Source organism: Danio rerio, chromosome 7 (genome assembly GCF_052040795.2).
Source record: "Danio rerio strain M-AB ecotype USA chromosome 7, GRCz13ab, whole genome shotgun sequence".
Lineage (NCBI taxonomy): Eukaryota > Metazoa > Chordata > Actinopteri > Cypriniformes > Danionidae > Danio > Danio rerio.
Window position 1 is genome coordinate 56,817,865 of NC_141027.1, and position 23,058 is coordinate 56,840,922.

Here is a 23,058-nt window from a genome sequence, read left to right on the forward strand (position 1 = left end):
TATTTATTTATTTTTTAGTCTACTTTTACAATTTGACACATTCAAACCACTGCAGAAATGTTCTAACCAACAGGCCCATGTCATATATAGTACAGATATTTAACAAATAACTTATTATAAATTGAATGCTATATATGTTTTTCTTCACAAACTTTGGAGACAAAACGTAATTTCTGCATTTAAATAATAGGTCACCTATAGTTTTTGTCAGGAGCCACGGCTACCATAAATGTTTTCAAGTTAACTACGAAGGCAACGCAATTGTCAACATAAAGATTGCTAGAACTAAACTGCAAAAATATCTTGATAGCAAATTACACCTAAGAGTGATGAGTTTTTTTTTTTTTTTTTTCCGAAATCAATCCGAGTCTAAATGTTGTAATGTTCTAAATTAATAGGGCATGTGGGGGTGGGGGGTGGGGGTTGGGGGGTGTAGTTATAGGGGGTGGGGGGGGGGGTGTAGTTATAGGGGGTGTAGTTGTACTACTAGAGGTGTAGTTGCAGATGTAAAATTTTGCGAATGTTTGTTGAAACTATGGATTTGGGAAGGGCTAATTCAATTAACTATGTTTGTAATGACAGAACTTGCAATCTTAGTTGGCTAACAGTGGTTTTTGGAAACGCACCCAAGGCCAGCTTGCAGTCCACCAATTGATCAACAGACTCACCCTCCCCCTTCTTTAACCCCAACCACTAGTGTTTTCAAAAGCTAGAAAAAGTTCTAGAAAAAATCTAGAAAAAGAAAAGTCTTCGGGCCATGTGATTTCACCAGTTATTTCAGCCTGTTGTTCATTCATTTATTCTTTTTCTTTTTGGCTCAGTCCCTTTATATTAATCTGGGGTCACCACAGTGGAATGAACCGCCAACTTATTCAGCATGTTTTTATGCAGCGGATGCCCTTCCAGCCGCAACCCATCACTGGGAAATTTAGCCTGTTGTTTATTTACTTGTTTAGCTTTTGTTTTACCTGATTTCGGTGAACCGTTTTGTGCTGACTCAAACCCCATTGTCAACTCCGCCCACGCGGAGGTAAGCAATCAGCGGTAGTACAAAAAGGAACAGAAGCTGTCACTGTGTCATATCGCACCATATTATTCATTTTACAGACAAAATGGAGGAAGACGTACCTCTGAGTACATATTTCGTGGTCCCAGAAATGTATACAGGGTTACGTATCCACAGAAAGCCTGTGCTGACCTAATTTCACAGATAAATAATTTCATATTTTAAGTAGAAGTAATCTTTCCATTGAAAAATAAGTGAGGTGTTTTATCACATTCAAAAATGTCTCAAACTATTTTTACAGTTCATGTTAGATACACAAAACAATAGTTAAGGCATCCATTTGTTGTCATACACACGGTGGCATACATTAAAACATGGTGATATCTATTAACATGATAATCTACTCTGAATAAAAAAATAAAGAACTGTAAAGATAGACTATATTCCTCAATAAAACATAGAGTCAACAGCCACAATCCCTGGAATGATGCATATTGTTTGTCCCTGAACCACTTATGAAAGAGATGCTGAAAGTCAAACTGTTAATCTCTCAAGGCCAAAGTGATGGCAGATAAAGAAAGTGTAGCCAGTGCCAGCCAATGTCCGACTCCTTTCCAAAAATCTCAGCTTTTCTCAGAGTGAGGTTGTGATCTGTTCCGCTGGAAGAGCAAAGTCAGCCCTTTCCTAAAACGATGATCCCGAACACTGTAAATAATTACATTGCAGCAACTGTTACCGGTCAGAATCCAAAATGCAAAGAAGGAGAAGTTGCACCAGGTGTATCCCACTACGTTCCCCAGCACAAATACTGCAATTGGAGAGAATGAGGCTGTGAAGGCAAATGTCAGAATTCCAATAGTTTTAGCTGCTTTGATATCAGAAAAAGAGGGTCTGATGGGACACCCTCCGGCTCCTGCGTCTATGCCAAGACTTCCCTCTGACAGCAGCTTCCGTTTACGGGAGTACCGGCGAATACTGGTGAAAGACAGGATATTGACTGCTAACGTTCCACCGAGCAAACTGAAGTCAAAGGCTGGAAACAACAGAAGGATATTTGCATCGGGAGGCAGTTGATTTCTGACTAGTAAGGGTGCATAGTTGCACATTCTGCTGCATTCGTTGTACTCCAGAGTGAAGCTGTTGCTTAGCATGAGTGGAGAGATGGCCAGTAGGAAGCTGCCTGCCCAAGACAAGAGGATTAAGAACAGGGTACGATGCCGAGTCACAAGAGTGTCTTTATGCAGCGGACGCAGGATTGCCACACTACGCTCGACTGTCATCAAAAAGATTGTGGTAATCGAGACAAAAGTGCATCCGGCAAAAACGGGACCGATCAACATACAGGGTTGCCATGATCCTGATTCATCCTCCAGCGAGGCTGTTGAGATGCCCTGGTACCATAGCGGAGGAGTGCTGCTCGCCATCAGAAAGATTTCAGTGTATACAGAAAATGGGACCACCAAGACTCCAACCATCATGTCAGCGATGGCCAGGGACACTGCAAGACAAATGTACAGATCGTATTAGCATTCATCACACTGTTCTACATTGCATTAGAGATCTGCATGATGTAATCTTTTGAGAAGTTTTTAATGGGGTATACTCTATGCACAGGGATTTTTAATCTTCAGTCCCTAGCGCATCTGGTGAAATGTCATGCCATTATAAAATCGCCATGTGTAAGACGTTACATTAAAAATGAATGATCTTCACTGCCTAACTAATATAAGATACAAGGTGAGTCTCAGACTGGACAAGAAGCACTGCATTAAATTTCCATTGTTCCACGCCATGTCTTTAAAATATTTTACCCCAGTATTTTCAATGGTGTTTCAGTGCTCGCCTGCTGCTCCTCATTGCCCTTGTGTTTAAACAGCCTTTCATCTCGTTTTACACTTGAACAACTAAATAATTGCTATTTAACTTATTGTATTTGAATAAAATCACATGATCAATGATGTAAAAGGAACCATATGAAATTAAAAATAGTCACATAACACCAGAAGTTTATTGGTGGCTGAAAAACACTTAGTGTGCTTAAAACTCATTGTTGTACAGAATATACCAATGTGCAAATGGAAAGCTAAAAGTAAGAAATGCCTTATGGCCATACCTGTCAACATTGATATGTGAAAATAAGGGATATACCCACCATAATAAGGGACCCCCCATCCCCCTCTTAAAAATCACCAAATGACTAACCATGTTCATTTGGAGCTGTTTCATTGTAAATAAACAGTTAATGGTCAGAGATTTGTTTAATTAATTACAAAAGAAAAATAAATAATATACAGTTAGCGAACAGTTCAGCTTATTAAAATGAGCTATTATAATGAAATGGAATCAAGTTATAAAATCTCATTAGCCGTTTCTTCATGGTATAACTTACACATTCTGATTAAAAAGCAACAAATGAATCTCTCATTTATTTAGAATTTTTTTTAGTTTAATTACATTAAATAACAGGTGTCACTTTAAAAATGCACACATATAACGTTACAATGAAAGCATTTGATTGCTTTCCTAACTTTTTATGCTCATTTAGGACGAAATTAATTGTTCAAAAAAATAAAAATAAATAAAAAAACTAAATACCTTTATGGGATGATAGCGGGATGTAAAATATGGGAGAATCCCAGGAAAAATGGGTTGACAGGTATGCTTATGGAACTCTTGTAAAATAAGAACATGTAAAAGTAATATAAAAGTTACTCATTTAATTTACCTTTACTCATTATGCTTTGTTGTAGATTTGTGTGAACAGGGATTGTTTTTTTAATCGGTCATCATTCAACATTAATCGTGCTAGTGTAACTTGTACTCATTTCAAGAGTTCACACTTAGCTGACGATTGATAATAAAGCATGTTTGGCATGCTGAGCCCGGGGCTCCCTCCCGTTTCATTGGGAGAGAGAGGAGTCTGAGCTCAGGAAGACCTCGAGAGCTCCCCCGAATTCATTCCCTGAGCATATTACTTGATTATTTGGGGATGGCATGGCAGCATGAACCACCAACTATACCAGCATATGGTTCTGCATTGAATGCCTAAAACTAAAACACTCATATACTGCGCCAATTTGGTTTATTCAATTCACTTATAGCACGGGGAGAACATGTAAACTCCACACAGAATTATCAACTGGCCCAACCAAGACTCAAACCAGCTACCTTCTTGCTGTGAGGCAACATCGCTAGCCACTGAGCCACTGTGCTGCCCTGTCCTGGATTAGTCTAGGAAATAGAGGGAGGAGTAGAGATGGATAGTCATCTTCACCTTTAGGAATTCCCTTAAAGCAGCGGTTCCCAAAGTTGGGGTCAGGGGACAATGACGGGGGGTCCCTTGGTTATTTAAAAAAGTCAAATAAATTTTGTTAAAATATTAGAATTACTATATTTTAACCATAACCCTCAGAAGATAAAAATAGTATATATATTTTTTAATAGTACTTGTGCTGAAAATATTGTGCCCACCAGTCTCATTAGGTGAGGTTAATATTAAATTAAACAAATTAATACATGACTAAAAATTATATGATTGTTTTACTGTTGCACTTTTTGTGTCGTCAATAAACTTGTGTTTATATGGCACTATTGTTGTTTGAGCAACGTTTGCATATCTAAAACCACCTAAGAGAAAATTGGAGGTCGCAAGTCACTGGCATTGTTATTTTAGGAGTTGTGGGCTGAAAAGTTTGGGAACCCCTGGACTAAGGTAAGGAAATCTGGTTATTTATGTGCGTTTGGATTCATCTGATTGGTAAATTATATGATAGCTAATGCAGGATCAGCCGTAGTCAATCATAAGAACGTAATCCTCTTGAAATTAGTTTATAAATAAACTTCACTTAAACTATGTAAAGGACTATATGCAGTGATAAATGCATGCATGTAGTATGCAATAGTAATGTTGTTGTCACAAAATAATAGGTCACGCTTTATTTTTTTGTACAATTCTTGTACAAACCATTAACTATTAGCTCAGTAAGATTCTAATTTGGTGCATATTAATAGTTATTAATGTAGTAGCTGGATTTAGGTGTTAGGTGTACTGTATGATTTGTGATGAAGACTAAGATCATGCAGAATATGCACTTTATAAAGTAATAACCAGCCAATTTCTTAGTAAAGGGCTGGTAATAAGCCACTGGTTAAAGGTGCAGTATGTAAGTTTGACACTTGGTTAAACTAAGTATTGCATTCGGGGATCAAACACAATCGCAGGTTGCCAGATTGACGACCAGCTAACAAATCTAACTGTCAAGCCGGTGTCAACGGCATGCAATAGAAGGAACTTTTTATTTATATTAAATAGAGTTTTTGTTCTAACCAACAGCTTGAATTGATATATGAAAATCGGCTTCTATTTCTTGCAGCTGATCATTAGAAAACTGAAAATGATCACCTCAGGCACACCTCATGTGCTTCATTCAGTGTTTAATGCTAATAATGTAAGTTTGAATGCCGTTTTACAGGACATTTATTGCCATACTGAAAGCAGAAGCAGATAGTTAACCTCAGATCTTGAAAATAAAATAGACCGTTAAAAACTGGTGACTGTAAACTGTGAAATAATGCAAACAAACACATACCAGTGATTCAGGATCTACATTTAATAATGTTAAAGAGGTTTAATATGTATTAAAAAGATTATAAATTTTACTATTTTGTGGTGCAAACAGCCAAATCAAATCTTATCAAATCTTGTCACGTTGAGTGTTGTAAGACACGTGGTTACAATGTATTCTGCTCACCTAATGTTTATGCTTGTAATATTTATATTATTTGCTAATTAAAAACCTCATGTGCAACTCTAAATCTGTCTCAATTCAGAGTCTGCTACTGTCCAGCGGAGAAAGCACTTTGGTCACGGACGCATACTTTGAAAGCCTTTCTGGCTGAATGCTTTGTTTGTGTTTCCACCAAGGCAACCCGAGCTGCTGAAATATAATGGGCTAAAGTGACAGTGGGCGGGTTAAAAGAACCAAAACAATGACAGATATTCCGGCACATAATATACATTTTCAAAGCAAAATATATGACTTCAGCATTGCTTTTCAGATAAACAAGAATGTTAATTTGGCATGTTTCTTAAATATCTGCAAACATATGGTGTTTTTATGTTTTAGAAGAGTCAAAAACTTAAATCCAGCCCTTTTAATAGTGGGAATTTGTCAGTATACTACTGCTTTAATTTTAATATCAGATAGCAGGAGCATGTGTGTTTTTTATTGGGTTTTTTTGCATTAAAATACCCAAATTTACCAAATTCAAATCTCATTCACTAAACATTCATATGCTCAAATATATACATGAAATGTGCTTACGCAGTTGACAGTTCCTCAATAGTATCTGGAGGCAGTCTGATTATGCAAGCTGAAATGGCTAATCTCAAGCTTGCAATGTCAGACATAATGCACTGAATGGAGCTAGTGACGTCACTGTGAGGAGTAGGGTTAGGGTTGGGTTATGTGTGCGCAATAAAAAGGATTGCATGCAGATCAGTTTGCAATTGCACAAAGTTTTCGTTAGAAGTTCAAATGTGGCTGAAAAATGTATGCGATTTATTAGTGAATGAGACCCCATCTTTGTTTTGTTGACATGTAAATACTTTTACTTTCTAAATTGGGAGAAATCTACCATTTTTACCCTTTTAGAAAGCATTGCTTTGAATCTGAATAAATGCCAATGCAGAGGTAGTAGTTTGAGGGTCTAGTAAGCCACTTATTCAGTATAGGTTGCAGATTCTGTAGCCAAAAATAAACCTGTAAAGCAGAAACACATGGATATTTTAAGTAGGTCGAAAGGTTTGAGACAAGCTGTCTTGTTGTTTTGAATAAGTGACCTCTAGTGGTAAAAAATAAATATTGTCACTTTAATGTACCTAAAAAAATCCAAATTTAATAAAAAAATTATTTTAGAATTTTGGACAAACAATGAAAGTGATATTCAAACTATTCTTTTAATTCTTCACAAAGAGCACACTGCAATAGAGTTTTCATCTGAAGAAATGTGCACACACAAACATACTTGATATGCAGATATAACTGTGTTTACCTTTGAGATAGCCCTGTGGTGTTCGAGAATGCCGAGTCTGCATGAAAACGGTAAGGGTCACCACGTTTCCCACCACAATGGCAAAGGCCAAACTGACCATGAACATGACTGCCAGTGTTCGGTTTAGCAGTCCACAGCAGCGGCTTGTGCAGAGAGGTGCCAGAGTTTGTCCTGCACCAGAGAATTCAGTCACTGTCTGATTTGCAGTCTCCATTATCCCAAGTTGAGGTTCTGGTTGACTGGTTACAGCAATGTCGGCCAGTAGTGCAGCCCAGCTTCATGCCTCTAACAGGCACTTATAAAGCTGAGCAGTTCAAGTCAATGCGTTTGGTGGTTCTGTTGTCTTCAGGGAATCACAACCCTGTGAAAGAGCAGAGAAAATAGTTTTCCTTGTTTTCTCATTTTAAAGTTCACAGCAACACTTCTTTCTACACTGTAAAAATATCCGTTAAATAACAGGTTCAGTATTTTGTGGTTCACGTAAGGTTTTCAGGGGCAGTGCGGTGGCGCAGTGGGTAGCACAATCGCCCAGCTGGGTTAGTTGGCATTACTGTGTGGAGTTTGCATGTTCTCCCCGTGCTGGCGTGGGTTTCCTCTGGGTGCTCTGGTTTCCCCCACAAGTCCAAAAAACATGTGTTATTGGTGAATTGGGTAAGCTAATGTCCTTAGTGTATGTGTGTGAATGAATGTGCATGGATGTTTCCCAATAGGTTACAGCTGGAAGGGCATTAATTACGCTCTTGTCAACTTTTGATAATAAAAATTTGAAACAGCAAATTAACACAGTGATATTTATTGCCATTCTAGTAGTTTGAGACAAAATATTGTTTAAGAAGTAATATAGAGAGAATTAAGCCTGTGAAAAAACAGTCAATGTACTGGCAACTTATTACCAGATTCATTCATTTATTTTCTTGTCACTTAGTCCCTTTATTAATCGCCACAGCGGAATGAACCGCCAACTTATCCAGCTAGTTTTTAAGCAGGGGATGCCCTTCCAGCCGCAACCCATCTCTGGGAAACATCCACACACACACTCATACACTACGGACAATTTAGCCTACCCAATTCACCTGTACCACATGTCTTTGGACGGTGGGGGTAACCGGAGCACCTGGAGGAAACCCACACGAAGGCAGGGAGAACATGCAAACTCCACACAGAAACGTCAACTGAGCTGAGGTTCGAACCAGTGACCCAGCGACATTCTTGCTGTGAGGCAACAGCACTACCTACTGCGCCACTGCCTCGCAATCATAGTAAGTATTTCTAAATAAATGTTCATATTATTAATATTACTATTAATATTATTAATTGTATTATTATTATTATTATTATTTCTTCAATTTTGATTATTTGGAGAGCAAATGTGAATAAATAAAGTAGCCATAAAATCCAGTGGTGTGGATCTGCAAACTCTCTGCAAACATTATGTATTTAGTACGTGTTTCTAGAGATTTAGATAATGTGACTATGTAATGTTTTTAATGTTATCAAGTACATTGTTGTTACACAGTAGGTTAACATTGCTGAAATATATAGTGTGCAATTGAGGACAAAATCATTAGCCTTCCTGAAATGTAAATTCCTTTTCAATTAATTCCCAAGTGTTGAATAATGGAGAGATATTTTCAGAACATTTGTGAACAAAATAATTTTAGTAGTTGATTTATTTTGTCTATGCCATGATGACAGTATATCATTTTATTAGTTATTTTGCAAGATATAATATTTAGCTTAAAGTGCAATTTCAATGCTTAACTAGGTTAATTTATAATAATAAATTAGACCTTTGCGGTTTTCATATATATATATATATATATATATATATATATATATATATATATATATATATATATATATATATATATATATATATATATATATATATATATATATATATATATATATATATATGTGTGTGTGTGTGTGTGTGTGTGTGTGTGTGTGTGTGTTTTGTAAAATCTTTTTTATTTATTCTAGCCAAAGTTAAAGAATCAGGAAAAAAGTGAGACCAGAAGGGCTAAAAAGTTTGTCCTCAACTATTCTAATTCTAAATATACATTTAAGAGGGAGTTTGTGGCCATAATGGCCATTGTGCAGTCTGCTCTGTTTTATAATCCTGCCAGCATGTCTTCAAACACGACCCAAACATTAGTCTTGACTGCTTTTAGTGCTTTTAAACAAGCAGAGTCCTGCTGAGAGTTCGACTCCAGCTCTCGGTGTTTCAGCTGAAATTTAGCATGATAAATATTATGTGGGTATTAAAATAGAAAGCTCTGCTGGGGCTTCATGGCAGTTATGACAGCGTCTCGGCTGGACACCAACACACACACACGCACACACACAGCCTCTCTCGCTCTCTCTCTCTCTCTCTCTCTCTCTCTCTCTCTCTCTCTCTCTCTCTTTCTCTCTCTCTCTCACTGTCTGTCAAAAACTTTTACATCTTTTACTACTCATGCATTTAGTAGGAAGTAGGCCAGGGTTTCGTCTGACGAGTCCAGCCAGGACGTTGCTTTTACAGTGTCATATTCATTATTAATTAGATGTGTGAGAGCGGAATCAAACTTAAAATGTAACATATTAAAGTGTGATTAGATGGCATTAGTTAAACCTGGAAACGATACAATGAAACTTTACCAAATTAATGGATACAAATAAACTCTGTGCTCATGCTGGTGATCATTACTTCAGATTTAAACTGGCCATGGCAGGATGAGGGTAGTATGACACAAGAGGACAGGGTCTCATTTCACTTTTGATAAATGGCTGCTATGCTGACTTGTTGACTGTCTGCCCCCATCAGGCAGCTTTTCTGCATGAAGAAACCTCCTAAAATTTAATTCAGACAAACTTTAGAGAAAGCAGTGCAATTTATTAACAAAACAGAGAGATTTGGTAATAACTAAGAGAATATTTGCTTAATTCTATACTTGCAGTAATTCTTGCAAGACATGCCATGGAAAAAAAAAGTGGAAATCATTGATGAAAACTCACAAAATTCACCAAGAAAATCATCATCTAATTAACATTTTGAATTGACATGTATGTTTTTGGCTGAAATATCATAAATAAAATGCTATTCATCACTTTTTTAATGAAATATCTTCACATACTCATCAATTTTCTGGCAAATCACTAATGTAAATCAGAGAACAGTATTAAAAAGCTAAAACAACAAACTTTATTAAAAGATTAATTTATTTTATGATTTGGATTTAGTATGTTTCACAGAATATTTTTTTTGTCTAAATTGTTCTAAATTGGATATACTTGATTTTCATTCTTTCATTCATTCATTCATTCATTCATTCATTCATTCATTCATTTTTCTTCAGCTTAGTCTCAGAATTACCAGCATATGTTTTACACAGCACATACCCTTCTAGCTGCAACCCAGTACTGGGAAGTACCCATACACTCTTATTCACACACACACACACACACAAACACACACACACACAAACACACACACACACACACACACACACACACACACACACTTACACTTACACATACACACATACACTATGGCCGATTTAGTCTATTCAATTCACCTACTGCATGTCTGTGGACCGTGGGGTAAATCGAAGCATCCGCAGGAAACCCACGCGAACATGGGTAGAACATGCAAACCACACAGAAATGCCAACTGAATCAGCTGGGGCTTGAAGCAGCAACCTTCTTGCTGTGAGGCAACAGCGCTAACCACTGAGCCACCGTGCCACCACAATACTTGATATTCTATAATTTAAATAGAGCACTTAAATTATCTCCATAGAAATAAAAAATAAAAACTTAAACTTTTTAATTCAAATTGTGTTTTATTAGCTGAAATATAACCTTGACACGCTGCTGCACTCTCTGTGAACATATGTTTATTATATATATATATATATATATATATATATATATATATATATATATATATATATATATATTAATTGTGCTCATTTTGAATATGATCCAATTAGTCTGTCTGTATAAATATATACAAATGCTTGAGATTAATATTTGTAGAGGACAGAGGTTTAAGATATTTTTATTTTTAAAATGTATTATTATACATTTGTTAAACATTTTCATAAATAAATGTATTTATGTTTTTTCATTGTGATTTGATATTGCGTTATAGCAGTTGGCTATCTGCAACACACATCATGTTGGGACAGTGCCTGTGACCATTTAAACTGTAAATAAATGACTAGGTTTATGAATAAACTGTGCTGAACGTGAAGAAAACTTCTCATTGAGTCTGTTAATCATGAAAAACACTTGAGGGATCTTATTTTCCCCCAAAGGGTATGCAAACTCTGCAGTGTAAACAGCTTCCAGCACAGATTTTGAGGGCGTGTTTGCTCTCTTGCCTGATCTGCATGATTAATTTAGTGAATCGGAGGCTGACATTACTTACAAATAAACAGTGCTTTGTCCAGTGAATTTCTCCTTTTGTTTTTGACTGATTAAACTACTTACACTAATAAGAAACTTGTCACTAAAACCACTCTAATTTATTATTATGTTAAATGTAAGCTGAAAAAGACACACAGTCTGAACTTTAGTGACTACAGAATGTATTACACAAGTTGTACTGTGGCTCATTCGTCTCACGTTGCTCTCAATATTGTCTTGGAGATTATATTGAACTGCGGTCAAATTGTGCTGCTAAAATGTAAATACATATATATAAATGCATAGGATTTTAGGAAACATTGCTTTCATCAGAATAATATGTATCCCTCTCAAACAATCACATATGTACAGCAACAACTTTCTATTTTAAATGTGTGCTGCATGCATTTTCTCAAGTTTATTTCTAAACAAAATTTTGAGAGGAGTGCATGCTTATGATTGACCACAGCTGGTCCCCCATTCACCCCTACTTCTCCCACTCTTTCCCAGATTAATCCAGGACAGGGTGGCATGGCGGCTCAGTGGTTAGTGCTGTTGCCTCTTAGTAAGAACAACACCAGTTTGAGTTCTGGCTGGGCCAGATGGCTTTCTATGTGGAGTTTACATGTTTTCTTTCTGCTCGGTGGGTTTCCCTTGGGTACTTCGGTTTCCTCCCATAGTCCAAAGACATGCAGTATAAGTGATTTGAATAAACCAAATTGTCACTATATATGAACATTTAGTAGAGCTATCAATGCACAAACTCTACTAATTAAAGTACAGGCCTAAAGAATGCATTCAGAGGAGTTCTACCTACCTAAGCTCAGACCTCCCTCCCGCCCCAAAAAATGGGATGAAGCCCTGTGCTCAAGGATATTCTGAGCTTAGGGCTTTCTCCTGGGACAGCATGCCAAACATGCTTTATTATCAGTCATCAACTAAGTGTGATTTCATAAAAGTGTGATTTCATGAAATGCTTATTAGAGTGATTAGCTTAGCTTATTATTGTGTGATTAGCTTAGAAACATGCATATTAAAAATCCCATAAATGATCAGTGAAAATTAATTATAAATTTGTATTTTATTCAATGCTTTATAGTTATTACTGATAATAATACTGATAGCATGGGTTTAAATTAAATGGTTTTTTGAAAGCGGCCACATATAAAGACACCGCAACGCTGCTGAAGACTGTTTACAGCGATTTGATGGATAAATATAAACTTGAAAGTAAATTGTTAGCTGTGCCAAACAGCATTTCGTATCGTATCCTTGCTACAACATACCGTTAACGCTAGATACTGTGCATGTAATAGATCAATTTTAACAAATAAAAATATTTACAGGTTGTGGCTCACAATCTACGGTTTCATCTATTATTGATAGAGCTGCTCCTTCTTTGATGTGTTTTTAGCCGTATCCAGCACTGAACTGGGAGAGATTCTGGAAACTGTCCTTTGTCAAATGCTAGCTATATCTTTTTTTTTTTTTTTTAAATATTATTCTCTGGAACATAATTAAGATTAAATTGTAAGCACTTCTCTCTTTGTGTTGTGTTGTCACATCCGTCAGTGACCACCTGAGGGCGCTGTAGTACACTAGGACTTTGTAGGCACTACAGCGTCCCAGGAAAGAACTACATTCCCATACATACCACGTGCATACACCGGAACACTTACACTGACCCGTCATCTCAACTGTTCTGTGTTACCGTTGATTATCTGGACTATTTATACTACCATTTCACCTCTGTTTTGCATTGCGTCGTTTGTCTACTTTGTCTTCCTTGTCTTCTTGCTCTCAGTAAGTTTGTTGTTGTTCCTGATCTTGCCTTGTAGTTTGCCAAAGTCTAATTCGTGTTTATCTGTCTCGTTTCTTGTTTTGTTGTTTATTTGTTACTTTGTATTTTGATATTTTGTATTTTAGTCACTGTTTACTGCACTATATATCTATTAAATCTGCACTTGAATCCACAATCTTTTTGTTCCCGTTTTGTTATTGTTTTGATCACGCCTAACGTGACATGTGTCCTTTGGATGCCCAAATACATAAACAGAAGAAGCTCTGTGGAAATAGCGGCATTTGTGATCTCACTAGCCCGGACGTATTTTTTTGTAGTCCTCAAATTTCGTTTACTGTAGGCTTCGCTAAGCTAACTCTGCAAAAGCCAATTGAACTTTGAGCGTCTAACATTCAGAGATGTTTTTTTTTTATTTTCACACAGCTACACATCAACTAAAGTTTAAAATATGATATTGTAGTGCACCACCCCTTTAATTAAGTAAACTTATTGAATGTTCATTAAGTTCATTTTAATTCAAATGTTTGCAGTTTGAGTTTCATGCTTCTTAGCAACATGCTAATGTCAAAATGTGAGTTGAATCTCCAGTGTAAATAAGTGCTGAGTTTTATTAGATTAAATGAAATGAACCATCACTTATAATTCAACAGAATTCTGAAGATTTAAAAACCAACAATACAAATACATTCATTTTAATTAATATGTGTGCAGCGTTTGTTTCACGCTTCTTAGCAACATGCTAATGTCAAAATGTGAGTCAAATCTCCAGCGTATAGAAGTGTTGAGATTCTTGAGATGAAATGAAATGAAGCATCACTTATAATTCAACAGGCAGCAAAGCAATTAATTAGGTTTTGAATCAGAGCTAATCTGTCAGCCAAAACTAAAATCCACGATATATTGTGCATCATTGATGTGATGCTGGAAGTGAGCTATAAACAAAGGGATTCTTCAGAGTTTAGTGGCAGCAAATGTCTTTATATGGAAGTCTATGTAGCAGCAGACAGTTCAGCCTGTTTATGCAGCATTTGGACAGTCATGTAGAATAATGGAGTGACCAGTGCTGGATCATCATAGACCTGTGTGTCTGGCTAAACGACCAGGCTCTGGTTTATTTCATATCTTCATATGGCTTCATATTTCTTATCTTATTTAATTTATTATATCCTATATAATGTTGCTTTTTTTTTCTCAATCTCACTAATAGAAGTTTACACATGGATGCGTAAACAGCTTTTTCAAGTATTTAATTCTGATATATTATTTGAGCTTGGGTAGTTTACTGATTTTTTTAAACAATACAGTTATTTGATCAGCATTATATATTGCAGGTAATGTACACTTTGTGAATACTTTTTAGATTACTTTTGGATTACTCAAAAATCAGCTTTAGATTTCATTAATTATCACAGATTTGAGTGGACATATTGTGCAACATATTGATATTAAGTGCATTTAAACAGTTTTTAGACACATTACGATAGGAGTCATTAATTTTCCTTTGGCTTAGTTTCTATTTCAGAGGCCTCCACAGCGGAATAAACCACCAACTATTTCAGAATATGTTTCACACTGCAGATTCACACACCTTCCAACATCCATACACACTCATTCACACACTTTTACACTATAGCCCATTTAGTTGATCCAGTTCACCTATACTACATGACTCCACACAGAAATACCAACTCTCCCAGCTGGAACTTGAACCAGCGACCTTTTTGTTGTGAGGTGACAGTGCTAACCACTGAACCAACATGCCACCCTATGATAGGAATTCCCAAACAATTAAATTATTATTAGAAGTTAAATTTAATAAATGACCAATTGAAACAAGTGACTCATTTTAGAATATAAAAAGTAACCGTTACATGAGATATTCTGTATTTGTTTACCATGCCTCTGGTTTCAGCTGTTTAGGCTGATTGGATTGTTTTAGAAATTATAACAACTTAAATCCATATTTAAACAGTTAATTTTTGTTTGTGTGTTTATTTTAAGTGAATGATCATGGATTTAAAGGCATCAAAGCCACCAAACACCCACATATGATTTTTGGATAAAAAATTCAAGTGAATGAAGTGAACGAGAGCAAACACTGAACTGTGATGTGACCACAAGAAAACATCAAAATGGAAACATGTTCTGAAATGATTACAGTTTCAACCTAAAATCTCAGTTTGGCTTCAAATAAGTCAAAGGGGAAAGCTTAAAAAAAAAAGTTTTGAAACACTCAAGTGCATAAAGAAACATTTGTTAAAACCGCAACTACATTATGCTAAGGTTTTCCAGGTATGAAATAAGATTTTCTTATCTGATTGTAGCTTATTAAAATATAATATTACCTATATATACAGTCAGTATTATTAGCCCTCCTCTAAAATATTTTAATTCTTGCAGATTTTTTTCTCCCAGTTTCTTTTTTTAATGCAGAGAGGATTTTTTTTCAACACATTTCTAAACATAATAGTTTGTTGTGTAGACAATTGAAAAAATATATTGCTTAAGGGGTATGTATATTGACCTTAAAATTGATAAAAAAAACTACTTTTATTCAAGCTGAAAAAAAAAAGACTTTTTCCAGAAGAAAAAATATTATCAGAAATACTGTGAAAAACTCCTTGATCTGTAAGGTATCACTTATGCTGTAATAAATTAGTAAATATTGCACAGGAGGTCTAATAATTTTGCTCTCAACTGTATATAAGTACTTCTTTGGAATATTATTATATATTTTTTATAATCTGAATACATGATCAAGATTTTAAGTAAGCAGTTATTAAACTTAAATAACTGCTTATTAAATTAAATATGATTCTAATTATGACTGACATATTGTAAATTGCTGCAGGGACTGAGAGTTGTAAACAAGAAATCAATGTGCCTCTCTTTAAGTACATACAGTATGAGATATACTTGTTTAGGACACAGACATCTCAAAGTGGGCAGCATGGAGATGCAAGTAGGTAGCACAATCGCCTCATAGCAAGAAGGTTGCTGGTTTGAGCCCCGACTGGGTCAGTTGGCTTTTCTGCATGGAGTTTGCATGTTCGCCCCGTGTTGGTGTAGGTTTCCTCTGGATGCTCCGGTTCCCCCCACAATTTCAAAAACATGTGATACAGCTAAACTGAATAACCTAAACTGTCCGTAGTGTATGTGTGTGAATGCGAGTGTGTATGGGTGTTTCCCAGTGATGGGTTGCATATGTTGTATAAGTTGGCGGTTCATTCCGCTGTGGCGACCCCTGATTAATAAAAAAAAAAAAAGAATAAATGAATGAAATCTCAAAATGTTGTCATGTACACCTAAATGTGACTCTTATTTCTCAGCAGGGATCATTTAGAGCTCTTAAAAGCTGGAAAAATCACTGTATGGAGAATATGTCTATGTTTGTCTCAAAAAAACACAATTTCTTTATGAATATGAAAATAAAGAAGGAGGTGAGTAAATTATGTGATAAAAAAAATGTTTAATAGCTTGTGGTTTCCTTTTTAACTCACAGCACATGCAGACAAAAAGCTGTTTAAGCGCCCCCAAAGACTTGTAAATTGTAATAAACTTAAAATGTATTTAAATTTATTAAAAATGTAATAAAATGTATTATATTAATTTCATAATATCTAATAAAATGTAAAATATAACAGAATATATATACAGTTGAATCAAAATTGTTAGCCCTGCTTTTTTCCTCTTTCAAATATTGTATTTGCTAAATGATGCTTAACAGAGCGAGGAATTTCCGATAATATTTTTTCCTCTGGTGAAAGTCTTATTTGTTTTACTTCAACTAGAATAAAACAGGTTTTACATTTTTAAAAAATATATCTTTAAAACAAATTACTAGTAAAATATGAGCTGTGGTCATGACAAAGATAAAAGAAATCAGTTACTAGAAATGAGTTATTAAAACTATTATGTTTAGAAATGTGTTGAAACAATCTTTCTATTAAACAGAAAATAGAAAAAATAAACAGAGGGCTTATAATTCAGGAGGGCTAATAATTCTGATGCCAACTGTATATAGAACAATAGAATATTATGAATGTGTATAATATTATGATGTACTTTTGATTTTGAAATTATTTGCAGTAATATTTAGATTTATAAAACCATCATTTAAAAGAGAATATCAAAGACAAATTATAGATTACTAATATTATACATAATGCATTTTATTCTTTAAAAAAAGTAAAACACAACAAAGCCATGCATATTAACTATTGTCATTGCTGATAAATTGCTAATAAATCACATTTTTATTTTAAATTTGTAAATGTTGAGTTGAAATAAATTGTTTTTGAAAGTGAACATGTTATTAGTACACTACTGTAGAGCTGTAATGGTTTTATGTGTATGTAGAAACTACTTTAAATGTTCATTCATTCATTTGTTTTCTTTTTGGACCGCCAACTTATCCAGCATATGTTTTCATCAGCGGATGCCCTACCAGCTGCAACCCATCTCTGGAAAACATCTATACACACTCATTCGCACTCATACACTACGGACTATTTAGCCTACCCAATTTACCTGTACCACATGTCTTTCTTTGGACTGTGGGGGAAACCGGAGCACCCAGTGGAAACCAATGCAAACGTGGGGAGAACATGCAAACTCCACACAGAAATGCCAACTGAATTTAAAATGTATTAAAGTAAGTTAATCTGTGAAGATACGATGACTAGAGGCACAACACCTGAAAGGTTTACTTTACTTTTCAAATATTTCAGGTCAAGCTACGATGTATCAAGATGCAAAATTATGGAAGATTTGTCTATCATTTCTTCAAGGTGATTTTCATTGATGAAACAATAAAATGATTAATGAATATTCTGTTTGGATATCTTTTTCTCTTTTACAGAAATAATCATTATGTAATGCTCTTACCTGTATTTTCTATTCCTGTAACCCTTCTCTCAGTAGAAAAAGAAAAAGGTAATTACACTGTCAAAAGCCAGTTTTGGTCCAGTCAAGGTGTAACATAAAATCCATGTTGATTTCTTTGTTTCCCATCAGTCCCATCAGAAAACAAGCAACTCTCTTCCACTCATACACAGAAAAACAAGCTTGCATGCATTTGTAGCTTTTGAACTGCTTTTTTTCTTTGTCAGATCTGTCTTCCCTCTGTCCTTCTCTGTTTTTCTAACTACATCCTTTCTACATTTTTCATCCTCCTACTCTATATAGCAGCCTCTCAATCCTTGTTGACCCAGTCTTGCGCTCTCTTTCTCCCTCCCTCTCTCTCTCTTTCCCCTTCTCTCTCTCTTTCTAAAACACAGCTGCAATCTCAAGCCTTACAGTTGAGTATGCTTTCCGCTCTCCTCCTCCTCGTCTTCTGCTCTCTCTGTGCAATATTCTACTTTCCTAACAGAGGTCCATTTGCCAGTAGATGCCAGTTCTCCTCTCTCATCATCGTATGAGAGCTGCTGTGAATCATTGCAGTTGTGCACACTTTTACCTATTACTTTTGTAATGGCTTGCTTCAGAAGCAAGGCCACTGCCCCATTCATTCTTTCCTCATTCCTCACTTCTTATTTTTTGTCAAATTCATTCATATATATATATATATATATATATATATATATATATATATATATATATATATATATATATATATATATATATATATATATATATATATATATATATATATATATATATATATATATATATATATATATATATATATATATATATATATTTACATACAGACAGACAGACAGTATAAATCCCATAGAGAGATAAAGTAGGCAGTATTATAGTTTTTTTTTTGTACATTTAGCCATGAAAATGTAAGAACCTTGAATACTTGTGTCTTGAATGGATGTGCGTACAGTATATCAGTGATTTTATCTCCACATCAAGTTATTTTTTCTAATGCACTATTTACATGGCAGACTTTGTTAGTGGAAAAAATTAACGCTTCACTAGTGAGAAAACAGTTAAACAGAGCATCTGCAGCACAAGGATAAAGAACGAGCCTCCACCATTCAGCCGCCTTACTTTCGCTTTACTTTTACTGTTTACTCATTTACTTTCTTGGATAAGAAAACTGTGTGGTTTGAAATCTCTGAAATCTTATCCATCACCTCATTTGAATAGTTTTCATCTGTAAAGATATTTGTGTATTGCTGTACATCCTGTGCTTATTAAGCAATGTGAACTCAAATAGGCTCATGACTAATGCGCTCTGCATTGGACTTTAGACCTGCTTTTAGATGGTCAATGGAGCAATCTATTTCAGTTTCTCAAAATAGCAACACACCAACAATGTGCCTTAACACACCTCTATTTTAAACCAGCACACCCATGAGTACAAAGAGTGATGCAAATGGATTAATTATTTAAACAACGTGGTGCAAAACGTGAAAAATAGGGTTGTGCTGGTCTGAAAATAGCAACAAATCGCACCAAACACGTCTTGCGCCTTATTGGGCCCTTGATCCCACTAAAATGTTTCAAGACAAGATGTAAAGGAGCTCTGCTCTATATGCTCTCTATAATTAATAATAATGATAAACAAAAATTGCCAATAGAAAAAATACCTTTGACAGCCCCTCAATGCATGGTTGCACCAAGCAGACTATATGGGACAAATCATCATCAGTATCTAGCCTCCAGATAGTAACTGTAAGAGCTCCAAAGACACCTTTTCATGTAAAATAGCTGTTTGTATCTACATAGTATCACTCTTCATACTAATAGTATGGATTTTAATTAAGCCTATATGCGCACACATGGCAGTTAAACAGAAAAACAGAAAGTACAGTTTTTTTGATCATTCACTTATTGGTCAAATTATTATACAAACTTACCACTATTGTATAAAATTCATCATTTTATTTAAAAAATATTTTACTGTCATAAAACAGTCAGTATCTGGTGTAACCACGATTTGCCTCAATCTTGGAGGTGAAGATGCTAGATGTGGAGGTCTTGGGCTAGGATGATTATAGAATCGCCTTCTTTACAGAAGTTCTTTTTTTACGCAAACCAATTGTTGCAGCAGCTGTCGAGGTGGCTTGTCTTGGATGACCTTGGAGGTGAAGATGCTGGATGTAGAGGTCCTTCCTGGGCTATAGTGTGGTAACTGTTACAACTAAAGTTTATTTATTTTTATTTTTTGTTGCGCATTGCATGTGTCTTTTTCTTTGTCTTGCTTTCTTGCGTTGTTTCTGTAATTTCATTCCAACGCGATTCATCCTCTGGCTGTGGGCCGTGGAGGCTTATAAAAAGGAAATTCCGGCAGGGTATTAGGGGAGCTCATTTGTAGTGCGATGGTTGCTGAGAGTGGAGCGTCTTGATTTCCACAACTCTCCGGCTGACGACCAACATTTAATCTTGTGCAATTGTTTATGCATTAAACTTTTTAGAGAGTTTGAGCTTGTAGGGGTGGCCTGCCTATTAATTTATTTTTTGTTTTGTTTGGAAAATGGGAGACGCGGTGGTGCAGTATGTAGTGCTGTTGCCTCACAGTAAGAAGGTATCTGGTTTGAGCCTCAGCTGGGTAAGTGTTCATTTCTGTTTGGAGTTTACATGTTCTTCCTGTGTTCGCGTGGGTTTCTTCTGGGTGCTCCGGTTTCCCCACAAGTCCAAAGACATGCAGTACAGGTGAATTGGGTATGCTAAAAACTGTCCGTAGTGTATGAGTGTGTGTGTGTGAATGAGAGTGTATTGATGTTTCCCAGTGATGGGTTGCGGCTGGAAGGGCATCTGCTGCGTAAAAAAATATGCTGGATAAGTTGGTGGTTCATTACACTATGGCAACCCCAGATTAATAAATAGACTAAGCCGAATAGAAAATAAATAAATGAATGTTTGGAAAATCCACCACCCACATTTATTTTTTTTCTTCCGTTTATTATGCCCATGTTGTTTTCCCCTAGTCTTGGGGCATAATATTACACATGGTCTGCAATTGTGAGCCCAGTTGGATACACAGTGTAGTTCTAAAAAAATTATTTGGAAACAGCTAATGATTGAGAAATTTGAATTCAATTCATGGGCAACAGATCTGATGGACATTCCTGCAGTCAGCATGTCATTTTCACACTCAGAATTTGTGACATTTCTTGCATTGTGCTGTGCCATAAAACTGCACATTTGAGACTAACCTTTTATTGTGGCCAGCCTAAGGCACCGCATGTAAAATAATCATGCTGTCTAATCAGGATCTCAAACTGCTTTAATAATTATGTAAATACACATTTCTTACTTGAAAAACCACAGAACTACAACAAAGATGGGAATTCTTGAAACAGTAAGCATCAGCATGATGATGAACTGTAAGAGACCTGTCCACTGTGTTGAATGTTTGCTGTATTAATAAAAAAATAAAATAAACTTTAAAAGTATAAACAAGTTTACTTTGTACACCTAAATAATTTTTTTTTCAATATTGGATTTACATTTGGGTGGCACAGTAGCTAAGTGGTTAGCAGTGTCACCTTACAGCCCGAAGGTGGCTAGTTCGAGTCCCTGCTGGGCCAGTTGGCATTTCTGTGAGGCATTTTCCATGTGTTTGTGTGGAATTCCTCTGGGTGCTCTGATATTCCTCACAGTCCAAAGGTATGCACTACAGAATTAAATAAGCTAAATTGTCCATAAACACTATGCATAAAACATATGCTGAAATAGTTAGTGGTTCATTCCGCTGTGGAGACCTCGGAAAAAGAAACGAAAGTTGAAGGCAATGAATGGATGTACATTTTAGAGAATTACATAAAAATTAGAATGAATATAGTTGAATGAATATAATATATATATATAATTTTTTTTCCATTTGAAACCAGAATGCTGATAGTATACTTGAATGAACTTCTTTTTCGTAAGGGTGTACATATAACGTACCCTTTTTAAATAACAGATTTTGAAAGTGCTACAGTCTAGACTGCAGCCTCTGCATATTAAACTGTACTTGATATGGCTCAATCTAATAGAATATGCAAATAGGATGAGAAAGTTATGCTTATTTAAATGTAATACTGCGACAGCACTTCCTGGAAGAACGCTGCTGTTTTTCCATGTCTGAGTAAGAGAAAGCTAATAAACGGCACTTAGAATATTCTCAAAAGATGAAACGAAAATATACTACCTGACTAAATTAGGCCAGACATTTATATCATGAATGATTAACCTCTTGTGAAACTAGCTAGTATTTCGCAATTGAAAATATATACAATACCAATAAGCATATGTCTAAATGTGGCAGTCATAGCAAAGACAGTAGAATACACAAGATGCGTCACTGGTATAGTTTTGAATTGTGTAATAGTCAATATGGCAAATAAAGCCATGCCTACTAGTACAGGAGCCAATCATCAATCACTATAGACTGAGGATTCTTCGATGTGTGTTTTTACAAAGGTTTTGTGGTTAACAAACACACTGGAATCTTAGCGAATTCTTGCTAACAGATCTAAGAGATATATCCAAATAAAGTTAGATATAAATCTGTACTTTTAAATTAACCAAGTTTTCTGGTTTTGTAACCTGCATGAAACAAACGTGAGGTACAGTTCGTCCTGTCAAATGCACCTCCCATGACAGCAACTACTCAAACGCCTACAAAACTTGTAAACAAAGAGCTGCTGTTATTTCTGGAGAATATTCACCATCAAGATCAAGTTGTGAAATACTTCAGAAGACCAGCGCAATCTGACAAAGCATTATCCAGAGGAAGATAATGTGTAGAATGGCCATGGATGAGGTTGGTGTTGTGATATCATTCCTTTTGAGTGCGCATGCGCATTAGCTCAGGCAACCTGAAAATATGCAGATTTTGTTTGATTCAGACATTTAGAAA

The 23,058-nt window shown here is 35.6% G+C and overlaps 2 protein-coding genes across 2 annotated transcripts in view; both read right to left on the reverse strand.

Annotated features, from left to right (window-relative positions):
* The window catches only part of csnk2a2a (casein kinase 2, alpha prime polypeptide a), a 471,730-nt gene that overhangs the window by 269,376 nt on the left and 179,296 nt on the right, over positions 1 to 23,058 (reverse strand). The gene's annotated exons all lie outside the window — the stretch shown is intronic.
* On the reverse strand, positions 762 to 18,671 carry LOC137496224 (trace amine-associated receptor 13c). The gene is made up of 3 exons (XM_087261974.1): positions 18,141 to 18,671; positions 7,061 to 7,421; positions 762 to 2,504 (listed from the first exon to the last, which is right to left on the reverse strand). Exons 2-3 carry the CDS (start codon positions 7,272 to 7,274, stop codon positions 1,630 to 1,632), a joined length of 1,089 nt encoding a protein of 362 aa, XP_087118100.1. The 5' UTR covers positions 7,275 to 7,421; positions 18,141 to 18,671; the 3' UTR covers positions 762 to 1,629.

What these genes read in the sequence shown, in the direction of transcription:
- LOC137496224 (XM_087261974.1), bottom strand. Translation starts at nt 7,274, where the DNA reads ATGGAGACTGCAAATCAGACAGTGACTGAATTCTCTGGTGCAGGACAA. An exon ending in ACCACAGGGCTATCTCAAAG is followed by an intron (nt 2,505 to 7,060) that starts GTAAACACAGTT and finishes TTTGTCTTGCAG; the next exon opens with TGTCCCTGGCCATCGCTGAC.